Here is a 27,915-nt window from a genome sequence, read left to right on the forward strand (position 1 = left end):
CCTATTTTGTATGTACATATATAGTATTAATTTGTATATGTAGTCATAAGAAACGAATATACTTTCTACACACAACGTATATAGTCTGTTTTGGAAAACGTCATAATATTATGTCAATGATGTGAATTATGTCATTTATTATTATGTTTATGTATGTTTTGGCTTCGACATTCGTTTTGTGGCTTTTTGTTAGATTTGGTAATTTTCAGCAGGTTTCATATTAATTTGTGATTGAATGAAATAGGTTTTACTTCTACGGGTTGACCAAACAAACAAAAATCTGACGTCAAACGATATCATAATTTACGTTGAATCATGGCAGCGGTACTGAAAAAGAGAGCTTTAGCCGAATATAATAAATCTTTTCAGGTAAGTTTTCATATTAACATTGAAATCCCTGCATTTTAATTGACACGCACTTCACGGAATTGATAAATAATCGAACGGATATTGTTTTCATTTACGGTCATAACCTAAAATGTCAACAGAATGCAATTTCAAGCGCATTATATATTTGGGCGGTATTTTCAATTCCTGATAAACTTATTTCAGGATGGCCCACCATCAAAGAAGCTGCATCTAGCCAAGAAACCCTTAATAGGCAGTTCAGCTGCAGCATTTGTTGGACTTCTGGAGAAATGCAAATCCAGTGATGAAGCGCTACAACTGTTACTACGCATATCCGATTGCCTTCAGTTCCAAGAGTCGGACGTGGAAGAGGCCATCAAGAAGCTTTCAGAACACTTCCAGTCTGAACAGGAATCTGTGGTCAGGGTAAAAATACTGTGGCTCTTCTGCGATATTGGGTTGGAGTGTCCTGGAGCAAATTTAAATAATCTGATAGATGAGACCATACATTTGATAAAAAATGAAACTTCTCATAGGGTAAGTGACATTTCTGTATAATTTTTGATATAGTGTTATGGGGTAACTTCATCATTTATGTTCATCCTACATGATTATTTGATATATATTTAAAGAGGTACCTGTTGTTATTAAATTATGTACTGATGTATTATAATGGTTTTCAACCTTAAAACATGTATTTTTTGGGATAGATATGGGACTTAAGGCATTAGGCACTCATAAAACTGTCATAGATCATATTTTTTCTAAATATAATGAATGTAATATTTGAAATAAGAAATTCTTTAAATTAAAATATTGAATAAAAATTATACTATTGCATGAGATATCAACATTTTTAAATGCTTATTTTTGTTCCCAGGTAATAGCGCAGGGTATAGCAACTCTACTCAAATTGGGCAGCAAGTTGTGCGAGGACAAAATCCTCATGATGCGTCTAGTTGGTGTTGCTAAAGATAACCTGAAGGACACCAGCCACCAGGTGAAGTGTCGCTGCTTGCAGCTCATCAGTGAGCTATACCCTATCATCCCAGAAGCGGACAGGACCACTGAGATGGTCACAGAGGCTGATGCTATTGTGAAGTTGTTAGGGGATTATTCTAATGCTGAGGTATGTCTATGTTTTACGATATCATAAGTAGCATTATGCCTATGAAAAAGAGTTTGATTCTAGCTACATTTTATCTATAGTTATTTGTAAAGTATTATAGAGAAAATTCATTGTTTTTATGTATTATGTATAGGGAAATTTCTGCAGTACACTAAGCATATAGATATATAAGGTATAAGGTACATAGGTCGTACAAGAAAGAAGAGAATATTAGTTACGTAAAATAAAAAAAATATGTTTATTTTATTTTAATTGTAAATATAGAATGTATTTTCATGTGCAGTTTTTTAATAACTACTTAGCTATATGAACTTTTAAGATTAATGTAGTGGAGATTTGCCTTTAAAATACAATGAATTGGATTGTTAGTTGCTACTAATAATATTTTAAAAAATCTTATTTGTTTACTTGTGTATAATATAAGCTGTTGTTTGTAGGATGCTAGAGTCCGTTGTGAAGCATTCCAGTCTTTGCTTACATTACATGAGAGAGGGCAAACTTTAAGTGCAAATCTTTATGACATTGTGTGCCCTGCTCTGTCTGATGACTATGAGATTGTGAGGGAAGTGGCCCTCAAGCTTGTGTGGCTACTCGGAAATAAGTATCCTGAAAAGTAAGTTATAATATTTTCTCCATCCTGATATTTTAGAGAACTAAGGAAAAAATATATTTAGGCAGTACTTAAAAAATATATTGTCTTTACTGCTACATGCTCATTTATTACTATGGTGTTTTATATTTGTGTGTAAATGTTGAAATTTGATATTTCACAAAGTGCTTTACCAATATTTTCATATCATATCATGTGTTGGCTGAAATGGATGAAAATCGCTGAGTAGTTTCATAGCCTTTGTGGTTTGAATCTTGTAGTAAGAATGTTATATTTACTTGTGTCTTATAACCACATACCTGATTGGTTCTAATTATAGTCAAATGCTGCTGTGTTCTAGCTTAAAGGATACAGTAAGGGAGATATTGCAATGCCCTAGCAGGGTACATGCATGTTCGAATATCCTACTCGTAACACCATAATTATGTACTGTATGCATGAGCAATAAAAATTTGAATTTGAATTATTAATCACATACTTACACAGGATATTAATCACATGGACAGCCAGCATACTACTTACTTAAACTTAAATAAAAATTGTTTCAACAGCTCAATAACCCTGCAAGATGGCGAAACGACGATGCGCATGGTGGACGATGCGTTCATCCGCATATGCTCAGCGGTGAACGACCTGTGCATGCAGGTCCGTGCGCTCGCATGCACCCTGCTCGGAACAACGCGTGGTGTCTCCGACCGATTCCTGCTGCAAACTCTTGATAAACAGCTTATGAGTAACATGAAGGTGAGTGATTGGTGTTTAGATTGAAAATTTGATTTTAGATTGAAATTCTTCCACCTTCGTAGCTAGAATAATTTCTTGATACAATTGTCACATGGTACAGATACATATACATACCGTAAAGGGGAGGCTAGACATTTAGCCTTTCCAATGAACATTAAATAACGCATAATATAACGCGAATACTATATATGAAAGGATAGAAATAATAACAGGTCTATAAAGTTTATAGGCCTGTTATTTCTGGAAAAAGTACGAAGTTCTAAACTAATGTACGTTGATATTTGTGGCTAGTAAAATTGTGCTAGTATTTTTAATTTGTGGTAGGTGATAAAATACTAAAAAAGGAATAGTGTTGGAGACTATATTGTCAGTGGTTGTTTCTGTGTTGTTATTTGCATCCGTACCCAACATAATGTTGATGTTGGTGTCAGCATTCATGACAATGTCGTTATTGGTCAATTTTGAAGAAATAGATGTGGCAATAGTGCATAGGCAGTTGAAAAAAGGATTATCATCTTCAACCGCATGTGTTGCTTTCAGATATAGATAAGTAAAGATTACTCACTCCTAACAAGAAAATGTACCCAGTTTTGAGAATTGAAATAGTTGCGTAAAAAAGTTTTGCCACGTCTCCATGCTAAAATGTCCCTAAAATATTTGAAATAATTATTTATTTATTATGTAAATTACGCAGTATTAGTTGTTTATTCGTAAATTTTCTCTAAAAATGTTATTATTTGTCAAGAATTCAAAAAAAGAGCTTACTAATAAGCCGTTTGTGGCTTCATTCAATTTCAAGGCGGCGAAGTATCTTTACTAATCTATGCTTTCAGAAAAAGCGCACGGCACACGAGCGCGGCGCGGAGTTGGTGCGGTCGGGCGCGTGGGCGAGCGGCCGGCGCTGGGCGGACGACGCGCCCGGCGCGCTGCTCGACACCGAGACGGTGCAGCTGCTGCCCGGCGGCGCGGCCGGGGCCTTCGTGCACGGGCTGGAGGATGAGCTCATGGGTAACATTAACTATATCAAATATATACAATATGTAAATAAACACAAGTATATACAAGTACTCACAGCCCCACACTAGGATTCCCTGTGCCGTGGGTGCCATGGACACAAACATAGAGAAATACACAAACACCCAGACCTAGAAACAAAAATCTAAATTCATAATTTAAATATCTGTCTGGCCGGGGATCGAACCCGGAACCCTTTGCGCGTCAGACCGGTATGGTGAGCGCTCCGCCACGCTGGTCGTCTAATTGAAGTGTGGTAATTAATTTACACACACAGATATTTTCTTTGAAGTAATGCTTATTAACAGTTATTGTAATGTCTCAAACACTTGATCGATAACTCGTTATACTCCACGATTTGAATTGCGCGATAATGTATGCCACGTACTCCCGAAGCGCTATTACTTAGACGATATAACATGGGACTCTTTAAGGGACGGGAAAAAGAGATATTCCTCAAAGCCGATGGCGAAAAGCGATGCATTGGGGACTCTGGTGTTACAAATATCAAAAGGCCACGGTGAATGTTTTCCATAAGGTAGCTCCATGAATACTAATGGAACAAAAATCTTCTTCCGAATGATGTAAATCAATACATTCAATAATATGCCATTTTTTTTAAATAAAAAATGGGAATACAATGCCATATACAATATCGTTCGTTGCAGAGGTGCGCACAGCAGCAGTAGACGCGGTGTGCCAGCTGTCGATGGAGAACACGGTGTTCGCGACCACCTCCCTGGACTTCCTCGTGGACATGTTCAACGACGAGATCGAGGATGTCCGTCTGCGCGCCATCGACAGCCTCACCAAGATATCACACCACATCGTGCTTAGAGAGGATCAGTTGGAGACTATATTGGGGGCTTTGGAGGTATACAGTTTGCCCTTTTTATGCTTTTTTATAAGTTTCGCAGGAGAACGCTTAAATATTTGCTTATTAAATATTTAAGCAATATTTAAAGAACAAAGTTTAGCATTAGGAAATTCTCATAAATAATAAATATGTAATGATTTGATATTAGATCTGTTATGTTAAGGACTGTTACTTATAAGGACTACATTAGAAATTAATTTAAGAAATTTGAAATTATATTATATTCTTCATGATTTATGTTGTCTTTACAGGATTATTCAATGGATGTGAGAGAGGGTTTACACAGAATGTTGGGTTCCTGTACGGTCGCGTCAAAAACCTGCTTGGAAATGTGTATTGATAAAATACTGGAGAATCTCAAAAGATATCCACAGGTAACATATAAATCCAAAATATATAAGGTTAGCGAGATTTAACTTTATTCAGAAATATTTAATAAATCGGAGTAATTAATAAAATCTTTCGTCGCTTCGTGTTATCTTCAGTTTAAACCAATTACAGAGTTTTTAAGTTATAAATACTTGTTCGTAATTTGGTATAGTATGACGCCATATATGTGGTACTTTTCAATACCAACAAAAATGAAATTTTATTTTTATCGCTATACATTACAAATCAATTTTATATTTTAGAGTGAATTTGATATGACATGTTTATTATCCTTACTTTATAATAACGAGGTTATTTTATGCATCCCCAGGACAAACGTTCAACGTTTCGTTGCGTGCAGCGACTGGGCAGCTCGCACGCGTCGCTGGTACTACCCCTCACCACCCGGTTGCTCGCTGTGCATCCCTTCTTCGATATGCCCGAGCCTGATGTCGAGGATCCGGCCTGTATCCTTTATGAACACTTTGCGCAATACGTTTATTTTTCAAAATTGAAGTAGCAAAGGCACCCAGTGTACCTAATGGTAAGTGGTCACTGCTGCCTATTGTATGGGACTCTGTAGTAAATTACATACTAATAAAGTTTTACTTAAAGACTATATTACATGCATTTCAATTACTATACGGAATTTAGTTGGAATGCAAGCATCTCTTATCACTTCTTTCAAAGCAGAACATAGCAGCGCTTCTCACTGCTAAGCTATGCAGAATTATAGGTTTTTTTCTTATATTATATAGGAGTAGCGGACGTACATGCAGTCCACCTGATGGTAAGTGGATACTGCCGTGCATGGACATCTGTAATCAACCCCAGATAGGATTATATATTCCTACCTGAGGTCGGCCACAGATACGCCGCTACCCCTGAGGACTAGGCTGGAACACTTCGGAAAAGTATGTGGCGGTATTGCCCAATTATAAAGAGTATTATTTGACATTGTTGATCAGTGCATCTGTGCTTCTGTGCAATGAGCATCCTGACCCACCTCAGATATGTGCGTGCTGATCCTGGTGTTGAACGCGGCGCAGCACTGCAGCACGATGCTGCCGCTGTTCGAGGAGCACACCGTCAAGCACTACACCTACTTGCGAGACACTATGCCGCACCTCGTACCACCCTTACCCATTGGTAATATAAATTTTTAATTATTGATTATTGAGTTGCAAAAAAAATCTTCTTATGTAGAGGCATATCGTGCAGAGAGCCCAGGCCATATTTCTGACAGTGCAAGTTTGTTTCAGAATTAATTGATTATTCAATGAAATAAATAACGTAAAGAAAGGCTTTATTTTTTCCATGAATTCCTTGTGAAATATTTATAGGTTAACGTAAGAAGATATTTTGACATATTACACTTTTTAGGATTATGTTATTATTTTAATTTTAATTTCATATAATTGTAACGTTTACAGTGTTCTTTTTACTTAATTTAATAAGACCAAATTTTGTTATTGACGTTTGGTCTGTAACTTGAGCAAAGCGATAACGGTAACTATTTAATTGTTTTAGTTGTATTGTTGCGCTATTTTATTTATAAGTCTTTTCACGTAATTCGAAGAAGGCTAACTAATATTTTCTGTTTTTATTCTGACTTTTTCGCGTCTTTTAGACCTCAAAGAAGGCCAACTAAAGTTATCTATCTTAACAATTATTTAGTTAAAAGACATGGTGATGTTTAATGTCTAGGTGATACGCGGTTGTCGCGTCGGGAACGCACCGAGGCGGCGATGGATGACAGCGCGGTGCGGCGGTTCTTCGACACCGTGCTGCAACACATCGACAACGCCACGCTCTCCACTGCCGTGAGGCTCAAGATGCTGCAGTCCGCTGAGGAGCAGCTCAACAAGTATGTATAAAATATATAACATGTATCCATTTTCGAAGTTTATTATTTAAATTGACCAACTTTTTTTAATTCTTTGTCAGAGATAGTTACAACGAAGTTCTTGCAGATATAGAAGTTACTAGTTGAAAATTGAAATACATTATTAATACCACTTGCCTTAATTCTAGGATGAAAGGTTAATAATTGTTATGAAATACAAAAGAAAAATTATGTGCAGTGTAATTTGTTTGTTTTAGACTTATATTATCGCGGAATTTAGACATTTTAATATGGAACGGGTACTTACGATACGCGGTCTCTTTATTTCTTTTGTCGATATTTCAACCCAATTACATGGATCGTGGTCACGTTGTGGTTCGAAGTATTGTGCGTGTGTGCCCGTGCGCGTGGATGCGTGCGTGCGAGCGTGCAGTCTGTTGGAGATTGCGTTGGTGATATTACGCGAATGTGTTTAAGTAGTAGTCAGCGTACTAACACGGTGTGCGTGTGTGTGTGTGCACCTGCGCGTGAATGCGTGCGTGCAGTTGGTGATATCACGCGAATGTGTTGAGTTATCGTCAGTGTAGTAACTTGTGTGTGTGTGTGTGTGTGTGCGCGCAGGCTGTGCGAGATGGAGCCGCTGGTGGCGGGCGCGGCGCAGTTCACGGCGCTGTTCGCGCGCTGCGTGCTGGCGCTGCACGCCGCGCTGCGCGCCGCCGCCGGCCCGCCCGCGCACGCGCTCACCTACCTCGCCACCGACTGCCTCAGGTGGGATACGTTCATTTATATATCTACCGAGTTTACTGTGCTGTTGTACGTTGTACTCCTTTCTGCGTTATAATCTACGTAAACCGAGTGTACTTGTTAGATCACATATCTTTAATATTGCTGTAAATTTATTTAGATTCGCTGTTTGATCTATTTAATCCTTTTCGATGTTTCAAGAAATATCCTATAATACCTTCTACAATAAGCTTTTCTGGCCAATCTTCTCTGTATATTTGGGTAAATAAGCATATAGACGCGGGATTTTTTTGTCTTAATTGAAAGTCACAAAAACATACAAAAAAAAATATTAATGTATGATAAACCCAGAAAACAAACAGTTTCCTGAGTTGAGTAAAATAGATGCAATTATATTAACAGCACTTTCATACATTACTAGTACTATAACTTATAAATGAACCTTTAACATCAACAATGTCGAGTCGATTATTAGATAAAGATTATTAAAGAGATATTCTCGGAATTATTGGAACAATCTTCGCCCTCACCACAGATTACAGCACCAGTTCAGTGGCGTATCCGAGCAGGAGAATGCGTGCGTGTGGCAACTGGCACTGCGCGTGGCGGCCGCGCGTCTTATCGCCGCGGTGGAGTGCGCCGCTACACCCGCTCCGGCCACCCCCGCCGCACCGCCCGCTGCTGCGCCCGCACTCTCCGCCGCTGCTGCACTCACGCACCATGCGGAACTGCTGGATCGATTGCTCGCCTCTGCAGGTATTGTATATTGGTATAACAATATTTTAAGGAGTGTCTGAGCAGGCGAACTCGTGCGTATGACCGCGTGGAGTATGTTCGCCAACCCGCCGCAATACTGGCTGCCGCGCCCGCGTTATCCGTCGCTGCTGCGTTGACGCACCACGGCGGAACTGTTAGATTGATTGCTGGCGTCGGCAGGTATTGTACATTGTAGCACCAGCACAGCGGCGTGTACGAGCAGGAAATCGCGTAAGTGTCATATTCTTCCACTCCTCTTTTTCGTCTTACATTTTAGGATAAAAATACCTTTACGTACAGTTACTTCGGTTTTAGCTTCATCGCTAACTATTTAGCGTCCCCGACACTAGTAGCAATACTATTTAGCTCACTGACACAACACCACGCCCACTCGGGCTGACGGTTGCACACAGACTGACTCACACTCTGCACTTATGCCCTACGCTCAAGACGCAGACTCACCTACCCACATACACTACAGAGCGATAATGACATTTCTCATTACATTCCCGTCCTCGTTCGTTCAATACATGTACTGTGTGGCATTTTGTGATGGTAACTGGAATCTATTTTCATTATTCCAATACAATTGGCTACTTGACACTTTTTGGGAAACTGTTTTAATGAATTCATATACGTATTATATATGCCTTTCATTGATCATTTTTTCGAAAAAAGGGCTATTTATTAATAAAAAACATATTTTTATTACGGTAAACGGAACGTTACGCCAAAACAGGCGGTCAAGTGTCATTTCGTAGCGTGACGTCAACACATTGAAAATATAGAAATAAACTTCGACGCTACACATACTTCAGGGGAAATCTTGGGAATTATTTAACTTTTATTAGTACAATTGCAAGAATGTCAAATTACAAGGCGTGTGCAGTGACGATGTGTACAAGTACGATCGCTAAATATCCTAACAAATTTGCTTATACAAGTTCCTAAACCCAAATCTCATAAACGTTAAAGAACTTGCAGATTCTTATATGTTTAAATCCTGTTTGCAAGCAATGACATTTTATACTATTTATGTAAGAGAAGTATTATTGAGAAAAAGGAATAAATTTAGTAACTCTCGAGTGATTCGTCAATTCCAAATCATTGGAACGGGACGTAATCAAAACAAAACAGCAAGTGGAAGTATTCATATATTTAATATAATATATAGATGTCTATGATAAGAATAGAATTATAAGACGTCTATGAGAATTCTATTTTAAGAGCCCATTCTGTAATTAATAGGACACAATTAAAATATTTCATGACTGTGTGCTTGTGCATGTGCACTGATTAACTTACAGGACTGTATAATTAAAAATACATGATTTGCTAATATTAGTCTTTTATTTGTTTATTTGGTTTATATGGTTCTATTCACACACAAAACACAAAAGTTCTACACACAGTAGAACTTTTGTATATATTTATCGTCATATGTTACAGTTACAATAATTACTACAGATCACCTCAAAGCATTCTGAAGCTGTTATTTCCTTCGTTTATATTGAACCTCTTGCTAAGCTGAATTTGTGTGCTGCTTGCGTTAATGCTTTTCTTAATTCCTAAAATTATTTTCTGTAACAAATGAATATATTTTTTATCACTGTCATTTTCATAATTAAATCTGTAGTCCAATAACAGCAACTGCATGGTAGTTTTCCTTCCTTCATGTTTTTGGGTAGTTTATGCAAGTAAAGAACTACTGTTTATACACTTTAGAAACTTTTGTTTCCTCACTTCTTCTACAACTTCACATTAAAAATGCTACTGCATGTTTGCAGCATCCTTGGGTGGCAGGACAGTAATCCCATTTAATACTTTCCTTTTCATATACAATCATAGACACTGTGCATGACATTTGATGTACCTTGTGTTCAGGACAACTTTTACTTTTCATGAAACACAAGCTTGCCTTCTTCTTAAACTGCACATACCCTATAGCGTCATCACTATAATGCTGTCGCGAGGATCTGAAATTATAAATATAGCCAATAAATAACCTTAAAGCTGTTCACATAACAATATAAGTATAGTTTAAAAAAGCTTGATAATCACTTAAACATAACCTTTCTTTTATCGGAAGTCGGCTAAGAAATGTTTTAACTGTCCGAAATGATTAACTGTAAAGAATATTTTACTTACGTTGTTTATTTGTGATTTCCATAGGTTATTTCGCGGAAGTTTTTGTATTCATTTTTATTTATTGCATTGTATATCTTCTTTAAGCAGATACACGCTATCAACTTTAATATAGTGTGGATTTATATCGGTTCACAACATAAATTCAACCAACTCTAACAGCAAACGATTTAATTAACATGTATATTATAATACTCTATGGATTTAATTATTATTTGTCTTGTTTGGTTTCGATGTAGTGACGTCACATGACATTAAAGGCAGCACTGTCGCCGTTTTGGGATTTAAAATCCACAGATAAAAAATCGAAAATTTCTTTTTAAAAATTAAAATACTTAGAACGTATTAAAAAATAAACGAAATACTGCATAATTTATGTTTACTTATAAGCTATCATATCCAACATATTTCATATTTTATTGTTATTAGTGTCAAGTACCCAATTGTTGTTGTCCAGGCGTGGAGCCGGACCCGTTCACGATAGCGGTGTTCCAGCAGCTGTCGCAGAGCGCGGAGAACAAGCCGGCGGCGCTCGCGCGCGCGCTCCAGCCGCTGCTGCACGCCGCGCCGCTGCCCGTCATACCCAAACCTAATCTCAAGGTATTGATAGAATCATTTGTACGTGACATAAACGGTAACATTATCCATACAAACGGTAGTATTTTTGGGGTTTACTCCTTAAGAAACGATTTGAGTTATAAGGCCCGGTACGGAAATTTTATGAGGAGTAAAATCAAGTGTAACACGAAAAGTTGAGGCGTTACGTAGAAAGAGACAAACATATATATCTGTGTGTCATATAACGTGTAAAAGAATGAGATGGAATACATTACACAGCGTATCTCATTCTCGGGGTCTCCTCTTTGCGCGATACTTCGTAGTCTCACTGTATAGTTCACTACCTCCAGTCTGAGAGTTGAATGTGTGCGTATGTTTGTACGTGTGTGTTGCGCGCCTGCGTATTACGAAGTTCTGCCACAACTTGTATACTGCTGCCGAGTACAGGGTATGCATGCTGTATAATAAATGCATATAGTAGCATCTATTGTATACATCTATATACAACGTACATAAACAGCAACCTAACCATCAAGTTTTAATGTTCTTATTATTATTATTATTTGTTTAAAAAATATTTTTCTTGCTGGCCAAATTTATACATTCGCCTTATTATAATTATAAAACAAGCAAGAACTGAACGGTTGCTTATAAGTGCGTTATAATGAAACGAATCATAAATTGTCATTAATTGCAAATAGGACTTATTTCATTAAAAAGGTGTTTGGTAGTATTTGTTTTAATTCTCCTAACTGTAAATTCTAAACTACCTTTGTACACTAACATTAAAACCATCATATCTAATGATGGTAATTGAATGGATTAAGAAATCGTGTCTAGTATTGGTAGGCAAATTGATTAGTGTTTTATCGAAACTATTGTATAAATCTGTACACTAACATTGAAGTCATTTATATTAACAGTAATCAAATTGTTGGAAAGGCAAGGCAAGGTCTCATAAGAAGGCAAATTGATATAATTTATTAACATCAGTTAATGTGGTGTGGAGTTAAGCCGTGTATTATGTAACTTAGTGTTAAAGTTCTATAAGTAAATTATAATAAAGTTATCATTCAAGCAACACGGCTTTCAATACATAAGAGCCCGCTTCCTACACTACATTACCCGTGCATCGTTTTTTTTTTTTATTTTTTATAGTTTAACCTAACGATTAGGCAGACGTGCTACCTGATGGAAAGTAGTCAACGCCGCCTATGGACATTTGCAACACCAAAGGAGTCGCCAATGCGTCGCCGGCTTTGTATGAGACCTCTTTTTGCATCTTTTTTGCATCGTTCATAGATCCGCATGTGCACAGCGAGCATAGTGGAGCCGGCGAGCGACAACGACACGGTGGTGCGGTTCAGCGCGGGGCTGATCGCGGGCGTGGCGCTCGAGGCGGAGGTGTGGCGCGTGCGCGAGCCCGGCGCGCTGCGCGTGCGCGTCGCATACCCCGACCGCCGCGTACATGCGCTCGTGCCGCCTCGGGACCATTTGCGGGAGCTGGACCACCACAACACTAGTGAGTGTGGCGCTTAGTGTATCGTTGCAGTGGAGCAGCGTCTCGACTGACGCGTGCACGCGTTTGTGCCGCCCCGGGATCATTTGCGGGAGCTGGACCATAACACTAGTGAGTGTGTCGCTCAGTGTGCTATTGTAGTGCAGTCGCCCCTCGACCGCCGCGTGTACGCGCTGGTGCTGCCCTGAGATCATTTGCGCGAGCTGGATCAACAACACAAGTGAATTGCTTAGCTATGCTTATAAGCTATGAGCTAAACAGCTTAATAAGAATATCACGGTTGACCCAGGGATACTGTTATAAGCTGTTTAGCTCTAAGATATATGTATCGGAATTTTCGATAATATCGAACTCTAAATATCACTATAGACTAGGTCAGAAAAAAAAGGTCATCTAAATGTATACTATTTATTTATCTTTGTTTGTATGTTGTATGTATATGTTGAGTATTAAAGTAGCATAAAAAGTTTGTGCAGTTTTCAATTTAGATGTTATGTTTAAAAAGGTTTGTATGGTGTATTAAGTACTCATCTTAAAATCTGCAAAGGTTCTCATTTATTTTCGCAGTAGGACGTGCGACGCCAATGTGAATCAAATTTAAAAATACCTATATAATTTTTGTGTTTAATTTCCAGACGACGACGGCACCCAGAACGTGCGTCTGCTCACGAAGGTGCTGATCTCGCACGGCGTGTGGACGGAGCCGTGCGGCGTGGACATCTCCGTGTGCCTCGCAGTGGAGGAGTGCGGCCGCGAGCCCGCGCCGCTCGTCGAGCTCTGCCGCCCCGTGCGCGTCACCGTCGCGCCCAAGCCCATCAAGCGGGGGATATAGACTCGCTAACATAATTACATGCATACAACATTCTAATATACAAACACATGCATAAATGTACACGAAAAGCATGCATGTGTGGACACGCGTACATAAGGACGAAAATAGATTTATCCAATAAATTCACATACATACATGCACAAAAGCACGCATGTGGCGTGAATTTAACACACGTACAGACAAATATGTAAACATACATACATCGTATAGACGGATTCGTACATGATCACATACATACAATTACACGCATTATACATACACATACCTGTATTCGTACATACAATATCACTCTCGGCTACACATGACACATGGCATTAAAAACCTTATTGTGACCCATTGTAACTCATGGACAGTAGACAGACATTTGGCTTTAGCTCATTGGCTAAAAGTATTATCTAAAGTTGCTCATTACTACCATTCAGGGCTTTGTTAAATTAATGCCTCATATATGTTGTCTTACAAGAATGGTACAAATAGCATATTCTTGGTTATGAAGTCTCAACTATTAATTATTTGTCTATTTGTAGTGTGATACAAAAGGAAAGTTTTTGTTTGTAATGTACAAAAGGAATGTCCCATGCTTCCTGCATGTTTATAAACTGAATTTTAAACAATTTATTCTTGTAATAACTTTTTAATTATTGTATGACTATGGTTCTGACTATATTACTCTACTTTCTAGATTTGTAAATAAGTATCTAGATGTATATTAAAATCTCAATGTGTCTTAAATTCTTTTTTTTTTTGGCATTACTTGTTTATAGAGGGCTAGATCCTCTAGCTGGGAGTAGTGCCCAAGTTTAGTAATAAGAGGAATATATATTTTAAATAACATTGTAAGTAGATAATAAGGTTTTAACCACTTTTTGAATGTGATTTATTTGAAAACATGTTCTGATATAAAAATTCATATGTATTACCTCAAGTATTACTACAGAACATTCATATTTTGACAGTTAAATACAGAAAAAGATAATAAAAAGATGTGAAATAATACTGTTATTTCATTTTTACGAATTCCTTTACTTATATTAGCATATTTACATAATTACAATCAATATACATACTTCAATACACTTTTTTGTACCTAAAATACACATTTGAACTTTTTGTCATCAAATTACTTTAACACAACATTTATCCTTAACATATAATTTTCTATTAATAGTATTTTATGTAGTAAGTTTATTTGCAAACATAAAAAAGCAAAGATATATCAATCTTTATTATAAAGATTATGCGCTTAGGAATATTCCTTATAATATAAATCTATTACACATATCTGTGTATAAATTGGTGATTGTTGACTTTTTTTTTGTGTTGTCAACCCGCTTGGAGAAACAGTTATCTGTCTGACACACAGTGGATTTTGGGTTCAATGTCTAGCCAGACAGATACCTAAATAATGAATTAAGATTTCCGTTTTACATTTGGGTATAAGCACCCAAGTATTTGTATATGTGTCCATAGCACCCAAAATATGGAATCTCAATGTGGGGCTATGAGTTTAGAATGTGATATTTATTTGTTTGCTACATTTAAAGAAGCCTGTGTTATCAATAAACATTGCAGAAATATTATTTTGTCATCATGGTCATACCACTAGTATGATTTATTCCTTATCAATAGCCAGTAGTTCAGAGCGAGCAAGACAGTGATATATTAGTTGTTTCACTCCTGGCATCCAGGTGCAGACTGCACTGACATGGTTCACCATCAGTGCTTTGTGAATATCATCTGCTTTACTATAATTTTCTTCTTTTATAGCTGAAATTCAAAACAATCTATTAGCATACTGCCGGTAATGAGTTTATAACTTGATATTGATACAATGTGGGTTGCTCACCAAAATTGTAGCATTTGTACATTTTTCTCATTTATACATTATGAAGAATGTGTTTGCCTCATTTGAATTAGGTGTACAGCTTACTATTTTTTTATTTCAAGGTAGTTAATTAAAAATTACCGTTTCATTATAGTAATATAACTGTAGTGTTGCAATACAGAAAGTGTTGTAAAAGTTGCATCATTTAACTCATTAAGGTAATTTAGATTGAGAAATAATTGTTGTATGAGACAAAGAATTCTGAGTTTATTTTTTTTAACTGTGGATTTATTATTACTTTATTTAATTGACTCTAAAGGTAAAAATAAAACATACGTACCATGAGCCAGGTCTCGCATTTGAACCTGGATTTGTTTATTTATCTTCTCATTGTTCCACATGTCCTCCATTACCTCTAGTCTTCTCTTTATGTCGTTGGCTTTCGTGCCCAGTCCATCACTGCTGTCCACACGCTCCAAAAATATGGCTTTCACTTCCTTCAAGGTACTTTCACTGTCTATCTGAATTTCTTCTTCTAAAGGTTTGGTAGGAATGGGGGGAGGAGGCAATATTGAAGAGGGCATGGGTGGTAAGTTGACCGGCAGAGGTGCAGGGCTGCTGCCAGCCCCCGATAAAGGAAAGGCAACGCGTTTATTTAAAAAGTTACGCGGTCGGTTTGGTGTTGTCTGTTGCGCGTTGTACGCCAATTTCGGTGGATCGTTCCAGCCAGGATCGAATGGTACTAAAAATAAAAGATAATTTACGATTTCTGTAATTCACCACCTAATGTATGGCATCAAAAACATTGAATATTTATTGCTTACCTTTACTGGTATTGACTGGAGTATTGCTATTGTCCATTTTGTGTACAAAATATGGACAATGACTGGGATGAAATCAATTCAGTAACAAAGTAAAGGAGTAATAGAAGCAAACTGCTATCCTTTATTTTTCATTTGTCATGTAAAAGAATTGCTTAATCTCGTTTATTCTTTTAAAGTCGATCGGACCATTTGGAACTCTAATTTGACAGTTGACTTTGGCATATTTGACACTTGTAGACTGATAAAATATCTGCACCTTGAATATGTCACGTATAAAACTATTGAATTAAAATAATGATATATTACAGTAGATATTTGTATAATTGAATAAGAAATGGTCATTTTGCGAATTACAAAAAAAATATTTGCGTGGAGCAAATCGGAGTAAAGAAAGGATAATGCCGTGTTTTCTTTGTCGATGTTATTCATCGATTTCAGTGTCACTTGTCATTGGGTTGTCTTGTCAAGTTGTCAGTCTATGTCTGTCATTGACGAAGTGCTGAAGTGGGGCGGAAAATGGCTTTTTCAAAGATTTTCATTGTTTCCGCGGCATTTCCCGTACTTGTTATTTTAATTTTAATAGGCTTAATTCAAATATCTGAAGGTATGTAGTTTCTTGACTGTTAAAATGTCATACTTCACGAATATTTTGGTTAAGATGTCTATTCTGTTTATCGCACACCACCCCAGCCGCTAACAATTACGTGGCCTTATGTTATGAGTGGAAATCATCACTGAGTTGGTATATTAATCTTCTGATTTAATTTATGTGGATACTGATTTTGTTTTACAGGTTCCAAGGCGCAATTCGTATCATGCGGCACAATTTTAAAATTAATGAACACGGATTTGCGGCTAAGATTACACTCGCACGACGTGAAGTACGGCTCAGGGTCTGGCCAGCAGTCCGTGACGGCGGTGGAGGTCACCGACGACAACAACAGCCACTGGCTGGTGCGGCCCGTGGCGGGTGAAACTTGCAAGCGAGGGTATGCTGCTTTTACATTTTTGATAAAGGTCTCTTTGAAAAAAGGAAATGCTTACCTTTGATAAAAAATGATTTATTTATACAAATTTATAAAATAATATGGTGAATATGTAAGAAGTTAAGCATAGTAAAACAATTTAAAATGCTGTTTTATTTGTTTGAATGATATTTTGTTCAAAATTCCAGGGAACCCATAAAATGCAACACTAACATCCGGCTACAGCATGTAGCAACAAAGAAGAACCTCCACTCACACTATTTCTCGTCACCTCTATCCGGCAACCAGGAGGTTTCCTGCTACGGTGATGAGGATGGTGAGGGAGACAGTGGGGATAACTGGACTGTGGTCTGTAATAATGACTTCTGGAGGAGAGACACCCCTGTGAAGTTGAGACATGTGGATACATCTGCGTAAGTAAAGTTTGTAGTCCCTAATGTATTGTAATTATGGTGAAATTTTGTAATCCTAATGTACTTTAACTCAATAAATCCAATTAATTTGGGCATGAGTAAAGTATGCTGCATGTTAGTATATTGTGAAATGGCAACCAGTAGAGTAATTTAGGGATGAACTTTTAGTTGATATTGATCATATTATGGACACTTGCTTTACACTACCGAGCTCTTTGTTTACATATAATAAACTGTTGTCCGTGCAGGCTCATCTATTTATATTAAAAAATAAATTCAATGAGCAGCGCGATAAGCGCGCGGGCGACTGGTTTTTATGGCCCGCCGCCCATATGAAGCTTTATAGAACGAATGTCCATACACACACACCAACTTTAACGCACGCCCTTAAAACTAGATGATGGACTGTGGATAATGACATTGGATAAATAATAAATTGTTAAGCAATGGAGCATGAAGCATTTATTTATACTATTATTTTTCAGATACTTGGCTGGTTCAGGGCGCACCTTCGGTCGGCCTATCAGTGGTCAGGGAGAGATAGTTGGCATCTCTTCACAATATGGTTCCTATTCAGAGTGGCTGGTGCAAGAGGGACTCTTTATACACCCAAGCGACATGCTACCCCATCAGCAGAAACATGCCATACATGAAGAACTATGAACAGTAGCAAACCTTAGTCATTTATTTGCACAATTTAAATGAAGCAGTGGTGGCATTACTGTAATTAACTGTAAATGTTGAATGTGATAAAAACTGTAAGTGTAGGAAGAATCCTTCACTTTTTTAATTATCTTAGTGCGGTTACACACCAATTTAATTGCAGAAATTTAATAGAGCATTTTGTGAATGCATGTCTGCGTCATGGCGCTACTTTTTCACGCAACATTTGAAGCAGGAGATAATGCGACTATATTGCTGTCTTTTTGTGATTGTATCACTACTATAACAGCGAAATGTTGTCGTGTCTAACTGCGCTTAAGATTTACATAAGCATGCTAGGTTTGTGTGTTTATTCTAAAACAAACATCAAGATCAGCAACTATATTAACTAAAAGACAATTTAGTATATATGTTTTGATATCATTGATATTTAACGTAAATTAAAATAATTATTAAAAATCAATTAAAAACTGTACTTGGTTTTGTTATAAACTAGTGCTTTTTGTTCAGTACAGATTGATGTCTTTGTAAAGTTTATTTATGTATATCATCATCCTTAAATTGGTCACAGCCAAAGATGAACTTTATCATACCTACCCCATTTAAGTTATTATATTTTTATCAAGTTGAGGGTGTAAAATAAATTTGATATTAAAATAAAAATGCAGTTTCTAATCTATACTATCAACTTTATTGTCAAATATTAGATTACATATGAGGTAACAGACCTCTGAGAAACCTCCGAGTAACATATTCGTGGTGCTTCTAGAGCATTCAATTTACATAATACTGACTTACTGATAATCTTATAATTTGATTTCTTTCGTAAATCCCACATGTGAAGTTCTGTTACATGTTAAACGAATTTGACTAAATCTAAAAAAATACAGAGGAAAGGCGTCTAAAGAAAAAATGTCGATATACGTAACTAAAGAACCGAAATAATTGTTATAAAAACAAGTTATATAAAACTAAATAAAAAGTTCGAAATGTTCACATAACCGCCCGCACCTGGCCCCCTCAGTCATGGTGCAACACAACATTAACTATGGATAAAATGGTCATGTACTAGCTCGCAACTAAAATTTCACTTATCAAATAACTTAATTAACAAGAAGGCACGCAAAGACAACCGCGACTTACGATATGATAACATAAATTCATAAAACAATTTATGGTTGCAGAGATAAGATTGATATCTTAAAATTTCAAGTAAAAATTCGCAACCAAAATCTATCTAGAAAGGCGAACAATTAATTATCGATGTACGAAATAGTTTAGATGAAACATTCTTTAAAAATAAATAAAAGGCTTTAAATAACAAAAAAAAAAAAAACGAAAACCAAGATCCAGTGTAACTTGAAATAATGAGAAGTGATTACATAATAATATTATTGTTACAACATTTTACTAAGATAAATTTACTTGTAGTGCAGTAAAAATATAAAGCACTAATCCTTCATATTATATGCCAGTAGGAGATTGGGCATCAAATTCATTTAATCAATTGTTACACACTATTAAGTCACTAACACTTTGGACTAGCATAGTTCATTTGCTAGTACGCTATTAAGTTTTTCGAGTGCATATGTGAGATTAGTGTACAATTTCTTATCACAGCCGTACTCCTCGATTGTGTTGAAACGGAATGTTCTGAAATTCTTCTCTACATCTATGTAAGTGACTGCTTGCATGAGTGGACACAGTATAATCTTTGTGTGGTCCTGGAAATTTATCTGTGAACAACATGAGAATATATTAGAGATGTTAAAATTAGAACATTACAGTGCACAGAGCAGGCATCCACATTGTATTCATATTATTTATACACAAGTTCAGCTTCTCAATTCTCATTATATGTTTGAAGTTTACCTGTAAAGTTCCATTAGTCAGGTACATAATAACGGCAAGTGTGGTTCTGAACCACTGGTGAAGATGCGGCAACCGCGACAACCCATCACTCTCGCGTACCGGCACTGACGCTCCTGCGAATTAATTAGTATTGAAGTAACATATTACATAATCATCAATTACGTAACAGATTGTGGGAGTGAAAGAAGATACAAAATTTTCTATGCTGACACTTCCGGCAACTCAAATGCACAAACATGTGTCGTTGTGGACGCGTCGCAAGGGCTCGCGGCAGATTCCCTTTGATTTGCTATAAAATAACCAACACTCCATTGAATCAGCTTTAAGCATTTGCAAAACTATACAGAGCCAAACACTATCCGCTCGTTTGAATTTGTAACGGTCTGTCGATGTTTGGCCATCGTGCGGACGTAAGCAGCGTGACAACTAATGATACACGTAACTATTCTGTACGGGGCTAAAGAAGGAAGTCAAAAAGATAAAATAATCTCCATACTTGCTCTCTGCCCAGCCTTCATTTAATGCTCTTGGCTACAAATCGTGAACATATTTTACATTGTTCTTTATGTCTCATGACCTTACCAGCTTTCATAAGATGTTCAGTCATGTATCTTCTGAAGTATGTAAGCAGTTTCATTTTCTTGTCCAGCTCTTGTGGATATTCGCGCATAGTCATGTACTGCTCCTGGCCCTGTCGATTGATGTAATGCACGTTCCTGTAATAATCATGGTGTTCCATAAAATTGGTAATTGGTAGAGTCCGCGCCAAACTGCTAGTTCGCTCCGAATATAGAAACAAGTCGCAACGCAAAAGTAAATTGCGGAATGAAGACAACGTGGGACCCTCCCGGCACCCTCTGCTGCCCGCTCTCGCCCACGGGTACATAGCTGCGTTAGTATGCCCTTACGTTACGGAGTACATGCTATGAAAACGTGCGCACAACAACTTCGGACCGGACTAGAAGTTTGGCGCGGACTATAAATATATAAATATCAGTAAACTTATGACACATAACGTCGTAAAAATTAAATAACACAAAATACAAATAAATTCCGTTGAGTGTAGATTCTAATTTCTTTGGGTTTAAAGAGTTGATTGAATATTACTTGTACCCCATGGTTTGCGATATGGTCAGATCCAGTTTCTATAAAACAGGGAATGAGCATATTTTTTTTTATTTGTTTAATTCACTTTTTACCTTACTATATAACAAGTAAATAATATAAATACTTGGGAGTGTTTAATTCCCCGCTAAATAGTTTTTCGATGTCATGTAAAAAGAGATCCCAAAAATTGATAAAAAGGGTATCTTGCACTTTTTCACTATTATAATTATTATCAAAAAGTAAAAAGTGTTTTAAACCCAAAGGTACTTTACGTCGTTCGACCCCCGAACCACTACACAACTCAATAAAATTCAACTCACAATCCATTAGCGAGCATGATCAGCTTGGTGGTGTCGTTGAACATGACGCCGACACTCTCGTCGCAGAGCTGGTAGCCGAAGCCGTACTTGTCGCTGTAGTCCACCCACTTGCCGACCCACACCAGCGGTTGCGCCGCCGGGTCGCTCAGCTCGTCCGTCAGGCACTCGCGGCGACATTTTAACTGGAGACAATATACATCATTAGCCCTTTGAAGATAAGAATATAGGCATGTGTGTTAAGTGAAGTATCCTTCTCATTCTGAGAGGAGACCCGTGCCCAGCAGTTAGTTAGACATTAATGTTGATGATGATGTGTAAAGTGATATTTCGTGGAGTTAAATACCTATTTGAGGACTTGTTGTAAACTCTTAGGCATGAACATTTCCTCATGGTATTCTTTCACTGTTAGAACAGATAGTTTTATTCATTTGTGCTCATTCTGACCAGTAAAAGCTGGTGGAATGTGCTTTTATTAGTATGCGTGGATGCCAAAAACTGCAATTCTTATGTAAAGCACGACTTACGAGAAACAGACTGATTTAATCTACAGTTGATGGGCAGTGCGATGTTGCATACTTAAACCGTCTACACACTGGCGGTTAACTGCGTACAATCACAGACTATTAATCTGGAAAATCCGTGCAGTTAGCCCCTAGTGTGGCTGGCTAGCTAGTGGAACGCCTTCCTTAGCACACCCTTCTATGTCTCCCTTAGCACACCCTTCAAACCAGAACACAGCAGCGCTTAAGACTGCTATTATATGGCAGAAATAGGAGAGGCGGTGGTGCCGCCGGAGTCGAACCACAAAGGGTTCTACCAGGTTCTATCCATATGTTATACCTTGCTCTTAAGCAGTGCCGCGAGTTGATCCCTCAGCGCCAGTATGTTCTGGCGGTGCGACGTGGGCTCCACGGCGCGCGGCTGGGCGGCGCTCGCCGGGCGCTTCACCGGCGACTCCACTGCCATCACGTTGTCTGTGAGGACATTACATACACGAATGCTTAGCAATAGAATGGTGACATTAAGATTTTCGTTTTATTTTACTTAAGCCCAGTATGAGATTGCTGAACCTTAGTGTTTTTATCTGCTATGGAAAAGTTTATAAACAACATTTTGAGAATTAGTGTCATAAAATTGAAAATGCAGATGACAAATAAATGCATCCTGTACTTATTAGTCTGTCTGTCTATCACGAAACTGATGTTAGCGCATTATTTTTGTTCATCTTCTTATCTTGGAGCATCTAGCATAAGTTTGTCGTCTTTACCACAACCTTCAAAGCAGACCACAGCAGTGCTTAACACTGCTGATTATTATACAAAAATAGATGTGACAATTGTGAATTGTATCACAAAGGTTTCTACTGTTCAATGTACACCAAAAATTTCCATATCTCACCGTTGCCGTTGACCTCGATGAGCGGGCGTCGTTGCAGCGAGAGCCCCTCGAGCTGGTCCGTCCTCGGCGCGGTGGTGAGGCAGGACACGGGCAGCGCGGCCGGCATGATGCCCGACGAGAAGAACTCGTGCTTCAGCAGTTTGTCCACCGACGGCCGGAGCGCCGGCTCCGACTGCAGCTGCAGGATGATCATCGACGACGCCGGCTTGCGGAGGGTCGACGGGATCCTGGGTAGTATAGAATATATTAATCAGGAAGTTCCTGACTACTTTTTATTATTATCCGTAGGTCAGCAAAGTATTAAACCTGTCAGGTAAACCTGTCTTATTATTGTTATTAAGAGTTAACTTTTAGACTGAGTTATTCTCATTAGAAGTTGTTCTTTTGTCAGTCTATTAGCAGAGAAATGAAAGAGAAATTATGACCTTATTATATGTAAAAATATTAGGTGACATTTAGTTTGTTATCATTTATATTATTGTCCTGTGTTAAAAAGTTACTTTGCTTAACATTTTTCATAACTTACGATAATTTAAAATGACTTATGAATTTAAGTTGGGGTTTTCATTCAAAACTTAATTCTTTTGACAAAGATGGTAAACATTGTTAGCAAAAAACCCTACAGCAACACATCTGGAAAATCACCATAATTTTCTTTAGAGCTTCAGTCCTCTCTAGTTAAATTCATACTGAGGGAAGACTACACAACACACATACCACACATTTGGATTTCTGATCATTTCAAATCTTTTATACATGTGGCACAGAGAGCATCTAGTAAACACAAATTTAATGAATTTCAATTGATGTCAGTCACATATGAAGGCATGATTCAATTAAACAAAACATTCCACCAAATTAACTTAAGATAATCACACAAACATTAATTTCACATAACACCCATCACATTATGATGAATGATCAATATTTGCAACACGACAGAAGCTTGGTGGTTTATACCATCACCATATCACATTGAATTAACCTGTATTCTTGTTTGAGAGTATTATCGTTGATAACTGCCTCCGTGTACCGAGCACCAAACTTGTGCAAGGGGCCCGTGAAACAAACCTGCAGTGCAAGGTACAACCCCTGGCTATGTGTGAAATAAAATTGTAGATATGTTATTAATAATAAAATATTCTTCTTGTATTGATTATGTTTTGTAATAAATTGTACAAATATTGTTCCTGTCGCAAATTTTTCTATGTTTTATTAGCATTATCATTTTGCAGTACATATTTTTTATTTATTGTATTTTTTTGCTGAAATTAAAATTCCATGGAATGTAGGTCTTTTATTCCAGGTCTTAAACATCTGTAATCAACTCTTAATAATATAAATGTTGCCAATTTCTATGAAATTAACTCTAAGCTGATTTATAAGATAAAATATCTATTAGTACAAACACAAGACTAAGAAATATAATTCACCTATATTCACACTGCTTTATTCTCTTGTACGTGTCTCTGAGAGTGGAGGTCTCGAAGGGTGGCTTCCCTACGAGCAGCGTGTACATGATGCAGCCCAAGCTCCATATGTCCACCTCAAACGAGTGCCCTTGTTTCGTCAGGATCTCGGGCGCAATGTAGTTGGGAGTGCCGCATAAAGTCTTTTTTCTCTCTCCTTTTAGAAAACATTTGATTGTAACTTAAATTTATCCTTACAATGATGTCAATGAATATTTTGTAATAAATGATACATTTTGTTTTACTTTTAAGACAACATTTTGTGCTCCCATTAAAGAGCACTGGCCTATTTTAAAAATTGGAGTGCCACATTGCATCGCACAATATTTTAAGTTTTTACTGATAAAAAAAATTAAAAACATACACGAATTGAAATACTAATCTAATTGTGTTAAAATTTTCTATGGTGTACATAGCATTACATAATAGTTTCTACCCATTTTAAATTCACGGTATTTTCTGTAAGATAAGAAATTACTACTACTACTTTTAATTCGATTGATAAGAGAAAACATAAACTACATTTATTTTATTACACCACTTAAAACTAAATTTACTTTTCTTTTTTGAGTAAGTGACTAAATATATGTTTCTAACTTAATGTGTGTTTTTGTATCAGTCCATGTTACCTTCAAATTCAATTTTGGCTGCGAGGCCAAAGTCCCCAATTTTCACATGAAGGTCATCATCAAGGAAAAGGTTGCCGAGCTTAAGATCCCTGTGAATGATGCGCTTGCTGTGCAGATACTGCACGCCCAGCAAAATCTGGTGCATGTAGAACCTTGTCTCCGGCTCGGTAATGGCTTTTCTACGCTTGTGCAACTCCATCATAGACTAAAAGAATAATATCTTACATTAGGAGAAATGATTTAGGATATCGAGGAATACTTTTACTATTAAGGCTAGCAGTCCACCTGACGGTAACCACCTGTAGAATTCTATGATCAAATCCATACAGTCCTACCCCTGAAGTCAATCCCAGATGCTTTACCACTACATTGGACTAAAATATTCACATCATATTATGCAAATTAAGCATATATTTAAATGAGTATAATTATTTGCAAATAGTAAAACTTTAATTAAAAAAAAACATTTTACATGTTTTGGACAATTGCTTATGTGTTTGACAAACTTTTTCAATGAATACATAAGATTAACAGTTTATAAGTAAATGAATATATGAGTTTTAGTACTGTAAGAGAAAAGTGAAATCTGTTTTCTTACCCGTCTCTTGCACAGTTCGAGGATAATATAAATATTAAGTGAATCCTCGAAGAAGCTGTGGAAGCCGACCACATGCTTGTGCAGCAGGGAGCGGTGAATGGAGATCTCCTGCACCATCTTCTCCTTCTGGCTGGACTTTACCATCAGCTTCTTGGATACTATTTTGCCGGCATACACCTGGTTGCTGGCTATGTCCTGGATCTCGTAACATTTTGCAAAGCCGCCCTAAAATGTCATAAATGCTTTGGTGTACATTTTTATTGCGGATGTTTATTAATAACAATGTTAGCATAAAGGTATGCACATTTAGTTACACTATAATTGTTTATGCATGTCTTGTGATAAAAGTAGGAGGTATGCCATTCAGCTGATTAAATACAGACTGATGCAATGCATACTATTATTCAAGAAGTAAGTGTAGAACTTTGGCTTTAATCTTTAAGACTAACTGTTAGAATACCTGAAAAGTTAGCATATTTTACAAGGTACATAACATTGGTTGTAAGGCCGAAGTAAATTTGACCATGATTCCCCTACAGTTGTCAATAACTTCTATTACCAAAATCAATACATCGATAACCAACATTTTGTAGTACTACTATCCTACGTGATGTTAATAACGGATGTCCATATTTAGATTGCTATATAAATTTTACTAAATATGTGTCCTGTAATATATCCATATGACATTTGACTGATGCTATAACAGAATGTGTAGGCTAAGTTAGTAAACAGGAATTAGTTGTGTGTACAGTCCAATCTATCCTTTTTAATGAAAACCTATATTGATGAATGAAAATCCTGTTGCAAAACGGCAATCATCATCACCACCATATCACCACACATGGAAGTTGAGTTTGTGGTCTAGTTGTGGTTTGTTTTAGTAATATAAGTATAAAATAACGAGTAATTAACTTGTTCTATTTAATATGCACAGGTCGTTAACTCACTTGTATCAGTTGCTTCAAATTTAAAATTTAAGTAGGTGCTTGGTTTTTTCAAGACAATAAAAACAGCACCATTATTTTATCACAAACGAATTAGAACTTTAACATTAGTGAAAAATCATTAATAATTATCGTAAGGCGCCACAACTGTTATCAGTACGATGTTAGAAAATTAACGGTAATTTCGGTAACTGTATGGAAATATACTATGCGTAAAATAAACACATAAATTCATTCTACTATAAAGAACATCATTCTAATATTTATTATTAATTAAACACTTAATTTCAAAGGCTTTAACTAAAAAAGACTTAACAGATGTGATGCTAAACAATGACAACTTCACTACTCTGAGAAATAAATTAAGATACGTATGCATTACGAAAATAGATCCACTACGTTTCACTTATGTTATTTTAACTAATTACAGTTATAAAAATGATGTAAAATAAACACTAACCTTTCCGAAAAACCTCAGTCTTTGATACGTTCTGTTTGTTTGGGGATCATGTATAATTTCTGGGATTTCTTTCTTTTCGTCTTCTTTGATCGACGTCATTATAAATAAGCTTAAAAATAAAGATAAAAGTCAAATAAAACGTTAATATTTAACAGCAAAATTATCAAAAGATTGTTGATAAATTCACAAAGGAGATTCAAACGGCAAATGTTTGAATTGTACTTGAAGCCAGTCGCATGGCAGTTGTATTGAAATTTAAAACGGTTTAATTTGTCAACCAATAACAGCGCCTCATTTTCTACCATTATTACCATCTGAAAAGTAAAATTTCTACCAAATTTGAAATATCATGGTAGAATTATTGTTTTATTACTTGTAACATTTTTTTTTGTAAATCAGCTATTGTAAAATAAATAAGTGTTGTAAAATTAATTTATTATAAAATAAAATCTTTTAAAAAAATTGTAATAATTTTTAAAATATTTATATTTTAAGGGGGAGATTTTTTTATAATTTAAAAGTAGCAGAAAAGTATGCAGTCCATCTGATGGTAAGTGGCTATTACCGCCCATAGATATCTGTAATCAAACCTAGATAAGATTAGTTTCCTACCTGAGGTCTGCCACAAATGCGCCGCTACGCCTGAGGACTAAGCTGGAATGCTTTATTAGGTAAAAACAGGTGGGTCGGTGGTGCCACCGGATTCGAACCACAGAGGGGGTCTTTAATTACCTTTAATTATATTATTACCAGCATTTCATTAATATTTAAAGTGCGAGTTGTGCCCCGCGGATTCACCGGCGATAAAAGTCAAAATAAATTGTGTGATTACAGGGATTTAACTTTTTTTTGCAAAACCCCAATCTAGTACTTCTTCTAAAAGTAGTGTAATTTACTCCTCATCACATCATTT

General features: G+C 36.8%; 4 protein-coding genes across 4 annotated transcripts; 2 read left to right on the forward strand and 2 right to left on the reverse strand.

The window, feature by feature from the left end:
- The first annotated feature begins 140 nt into the window (after window positions 1-140).
- IntS4 (integrator complex subunit 4) lies at window positions 141-14,485 on the forward strand. Its single transcript, XM_073079604.1, has 16 exons — window positions 141-369; window positions 553-885; window positions 1,229-1,477; window positions 1,915-2,090; window positions 2,639-2,831; window positions 3,665-3,839; window positions 4,514-4,719; window positions 4,974-5,096; window positions 5,423-5,558; window positions 6,103-6,240; window positions 6,799-6,958; window positions 7,559-7,705; window positions 8,217-8,437; window positions 11,040-11,182; window positions 12,443-12,662; window positions 13,295-14,485. The coding sequence occupies exons 1-16, from the start codon at window positions 316-318 to the stop codon at window positions 13,489-13,491; spliced, it is 2,871 nt and encodes a 956-aa protein (XP_072935705.1). The 5' UTR covers window positions 141-315; the 3' UTR covers window positions 13,492-14,485.
- Window positions 14,478-16,365, reverse strand: LOC140747282 (steroid receptor RNA activator 1). Its single transcript, XM_073079610.1, has 3 exons — window positions 16,141-16,365; window positions 15,657-16,058; window positions 14,478-15,258 (listed from the first exon to the last, which is right to left on the reverse strand). Exons 1-3 carry the CDS (start codon window positions 16,175-16,177, stop codon window positions 15,104-15,106), a joined length of 594 nt encoding a protein of 197 aa, XP_072935711.1. The 5' UTR covers window positions 16,178-16,365; the 3' UTR covers window positions 14,478-15,103.
- A 242-nt stretch (window positions 16,366-16,607) lies between these two features.
- Window positions 16,608-18,883, forward strand: LOC140747279 (stromal cell-derived factor 2). The gene is made up of 4 exons (XM_073079606.1): window positions 16,608-16,744; window positions 16,934-17,129; window positions 17,315-17,539; window positions 18,025-18,883. The coding sequence occupies exons 1-4, from the start codon at window positions 16,657-16,659 to the stop codon at window positions 18,200-18,202; spliced, it is 687 nt and encodes a 228-aa protein (XP_072935707.1). The 5' UTR covers window positions 16,608-16,656; the 3' UTR covers window positions 18,203-18,883.
- polo (Serine/threonine-protein kinase polo) lies at window positions 18,871-27,261 on the reverse strand. The gene is made up of 10 exons (XM_073079605.1): window positions 27,003-27,261; window positions 25,596-25,820; window positions 24,998-25,202; window positions 24,333-24,525; window positions 22,900-23,126; window positions 22,342-22,475; window positions 21,502-21,683; window positions 20,657-20,790; window positions 20,075-20,187; window positions 18,871-19,938 (listed from the first exon to the last, which is right to left on the reverse strand). Exons 1-10 carry the CDS (start codon window positions 27,099-27,101, stop codon window positions 19,744-19,746), a joined length of 1,707 nt encoding a protein of 568 aa, XP_072935706.1. The 5' UTR covers window positions 27,102-27,261; the 3' UTR covers window positions 18,871-19,743.
- Window positions 27,262-27,915: the final 654 nt, after the last annotated feature.

This window comes from Epargyreus clarus, unplaced genomic scaffold (assembly GCF_041222505.1).
Source record: "Epargyreus clarus isolate Ecla_fem2 unplaced genomic scaffold, WU_Ecla_fem_2.2 ptg000014l, whole genome shotgun sequence".
Taxonomy (NCBI): Eukaryota; Metazoa; Arthropoda; class Insecta; order Lepidoptera; family Hesperiidae; genus Epargyreus; species Epargyreus clarus.

Excerpts from the sequence above, each read along its gene's own strand:
- IntS4 (XM_073079604.1), top strand. The coding sequence starts at position 316 with ATGGCAGCGGTACTGAAAAAGAGAGCTTTAGCCGAATATAATAAATCT. Across the intron at positions 2,832-3,664 it reads AGCTTATGAGTAACATGAAG|AAAAAGCGCACGGCACACGA; the intron begins GTGAGTGATTGG and ends CTATGCTTTCAG. Across the intron at positions 6,241-6,798 it reads CGTACCACCCTTACCCATTG|GTGATACGCGGTTGTCGCGT; the intron begins GTAATATAAATT and ends TTTAATGTCTAG.
- LOC140747282 (XM_073079610.1), bottom strand. The coding sequence starts at position 16,177 with ATGGACAATAGCAATACTCCAGTCAATACCAGTAAAG. Across the intron at positions 16,059-16,140 it reads TCCAGTCAATACCAGTAAAG|TACCATTCGATCCTGGCTGG; the intron begins GTAAGCAATAAA and ends TTTTATTTTTAG. Across the intron at positions 15,259-15,656 it reads AATGCGAGACCTGGCTCATG|CTATAAAAGAAGAAAATTAT; the intron begins GTACGTATGTTT and ends TTTGAATTTCAG.
- LOC140747279 (XM_073079606.1), top strand. The coding sequence starts at position 16,657 with ATGGCTTTTTCAAAGATTTTCATTGTTTCCGCGGCATTTCCCGTACTT. Across the intron at positions 16,745-16,933 it reads CTTAATTCAAATATCTGAAG|GTTCCAAGGCGCAATTCGTA; the intron begins GTATGTAGTTTC and ends TTTGTTTTACAG. Across the intron at positions 17,130-17,314 it reads GGTGAAACTTGCAAGCGAGG|GGAACCCATAAAATGCAACA; the intron begins GTATGCTGCTTT and ends TCAAAATTCCAG.
- polo (XM_073079605.1), bottom strand. The coding sequence starts at position 27,101 with ATGACGTCGATCAAAGAAGACGAAAAGAAAGAAATCCCAGAAATTATA. Across the intron at positions 24,526-24,997 it reads AGCCAAAATTGAATTTGAAG|GAGAGAGAAAAAAGACTTTA; the intron begins GTAACATGGACT and ends GTTTTCTAAAAG. Across the intron at positions 22,476-22,899 it reads CATCGAGGTCAACGGCAACG|ACAACGTGATGGCAGTGGAG; the intron begins GTGAGATATGGA and ends ATGTCCTCACAG.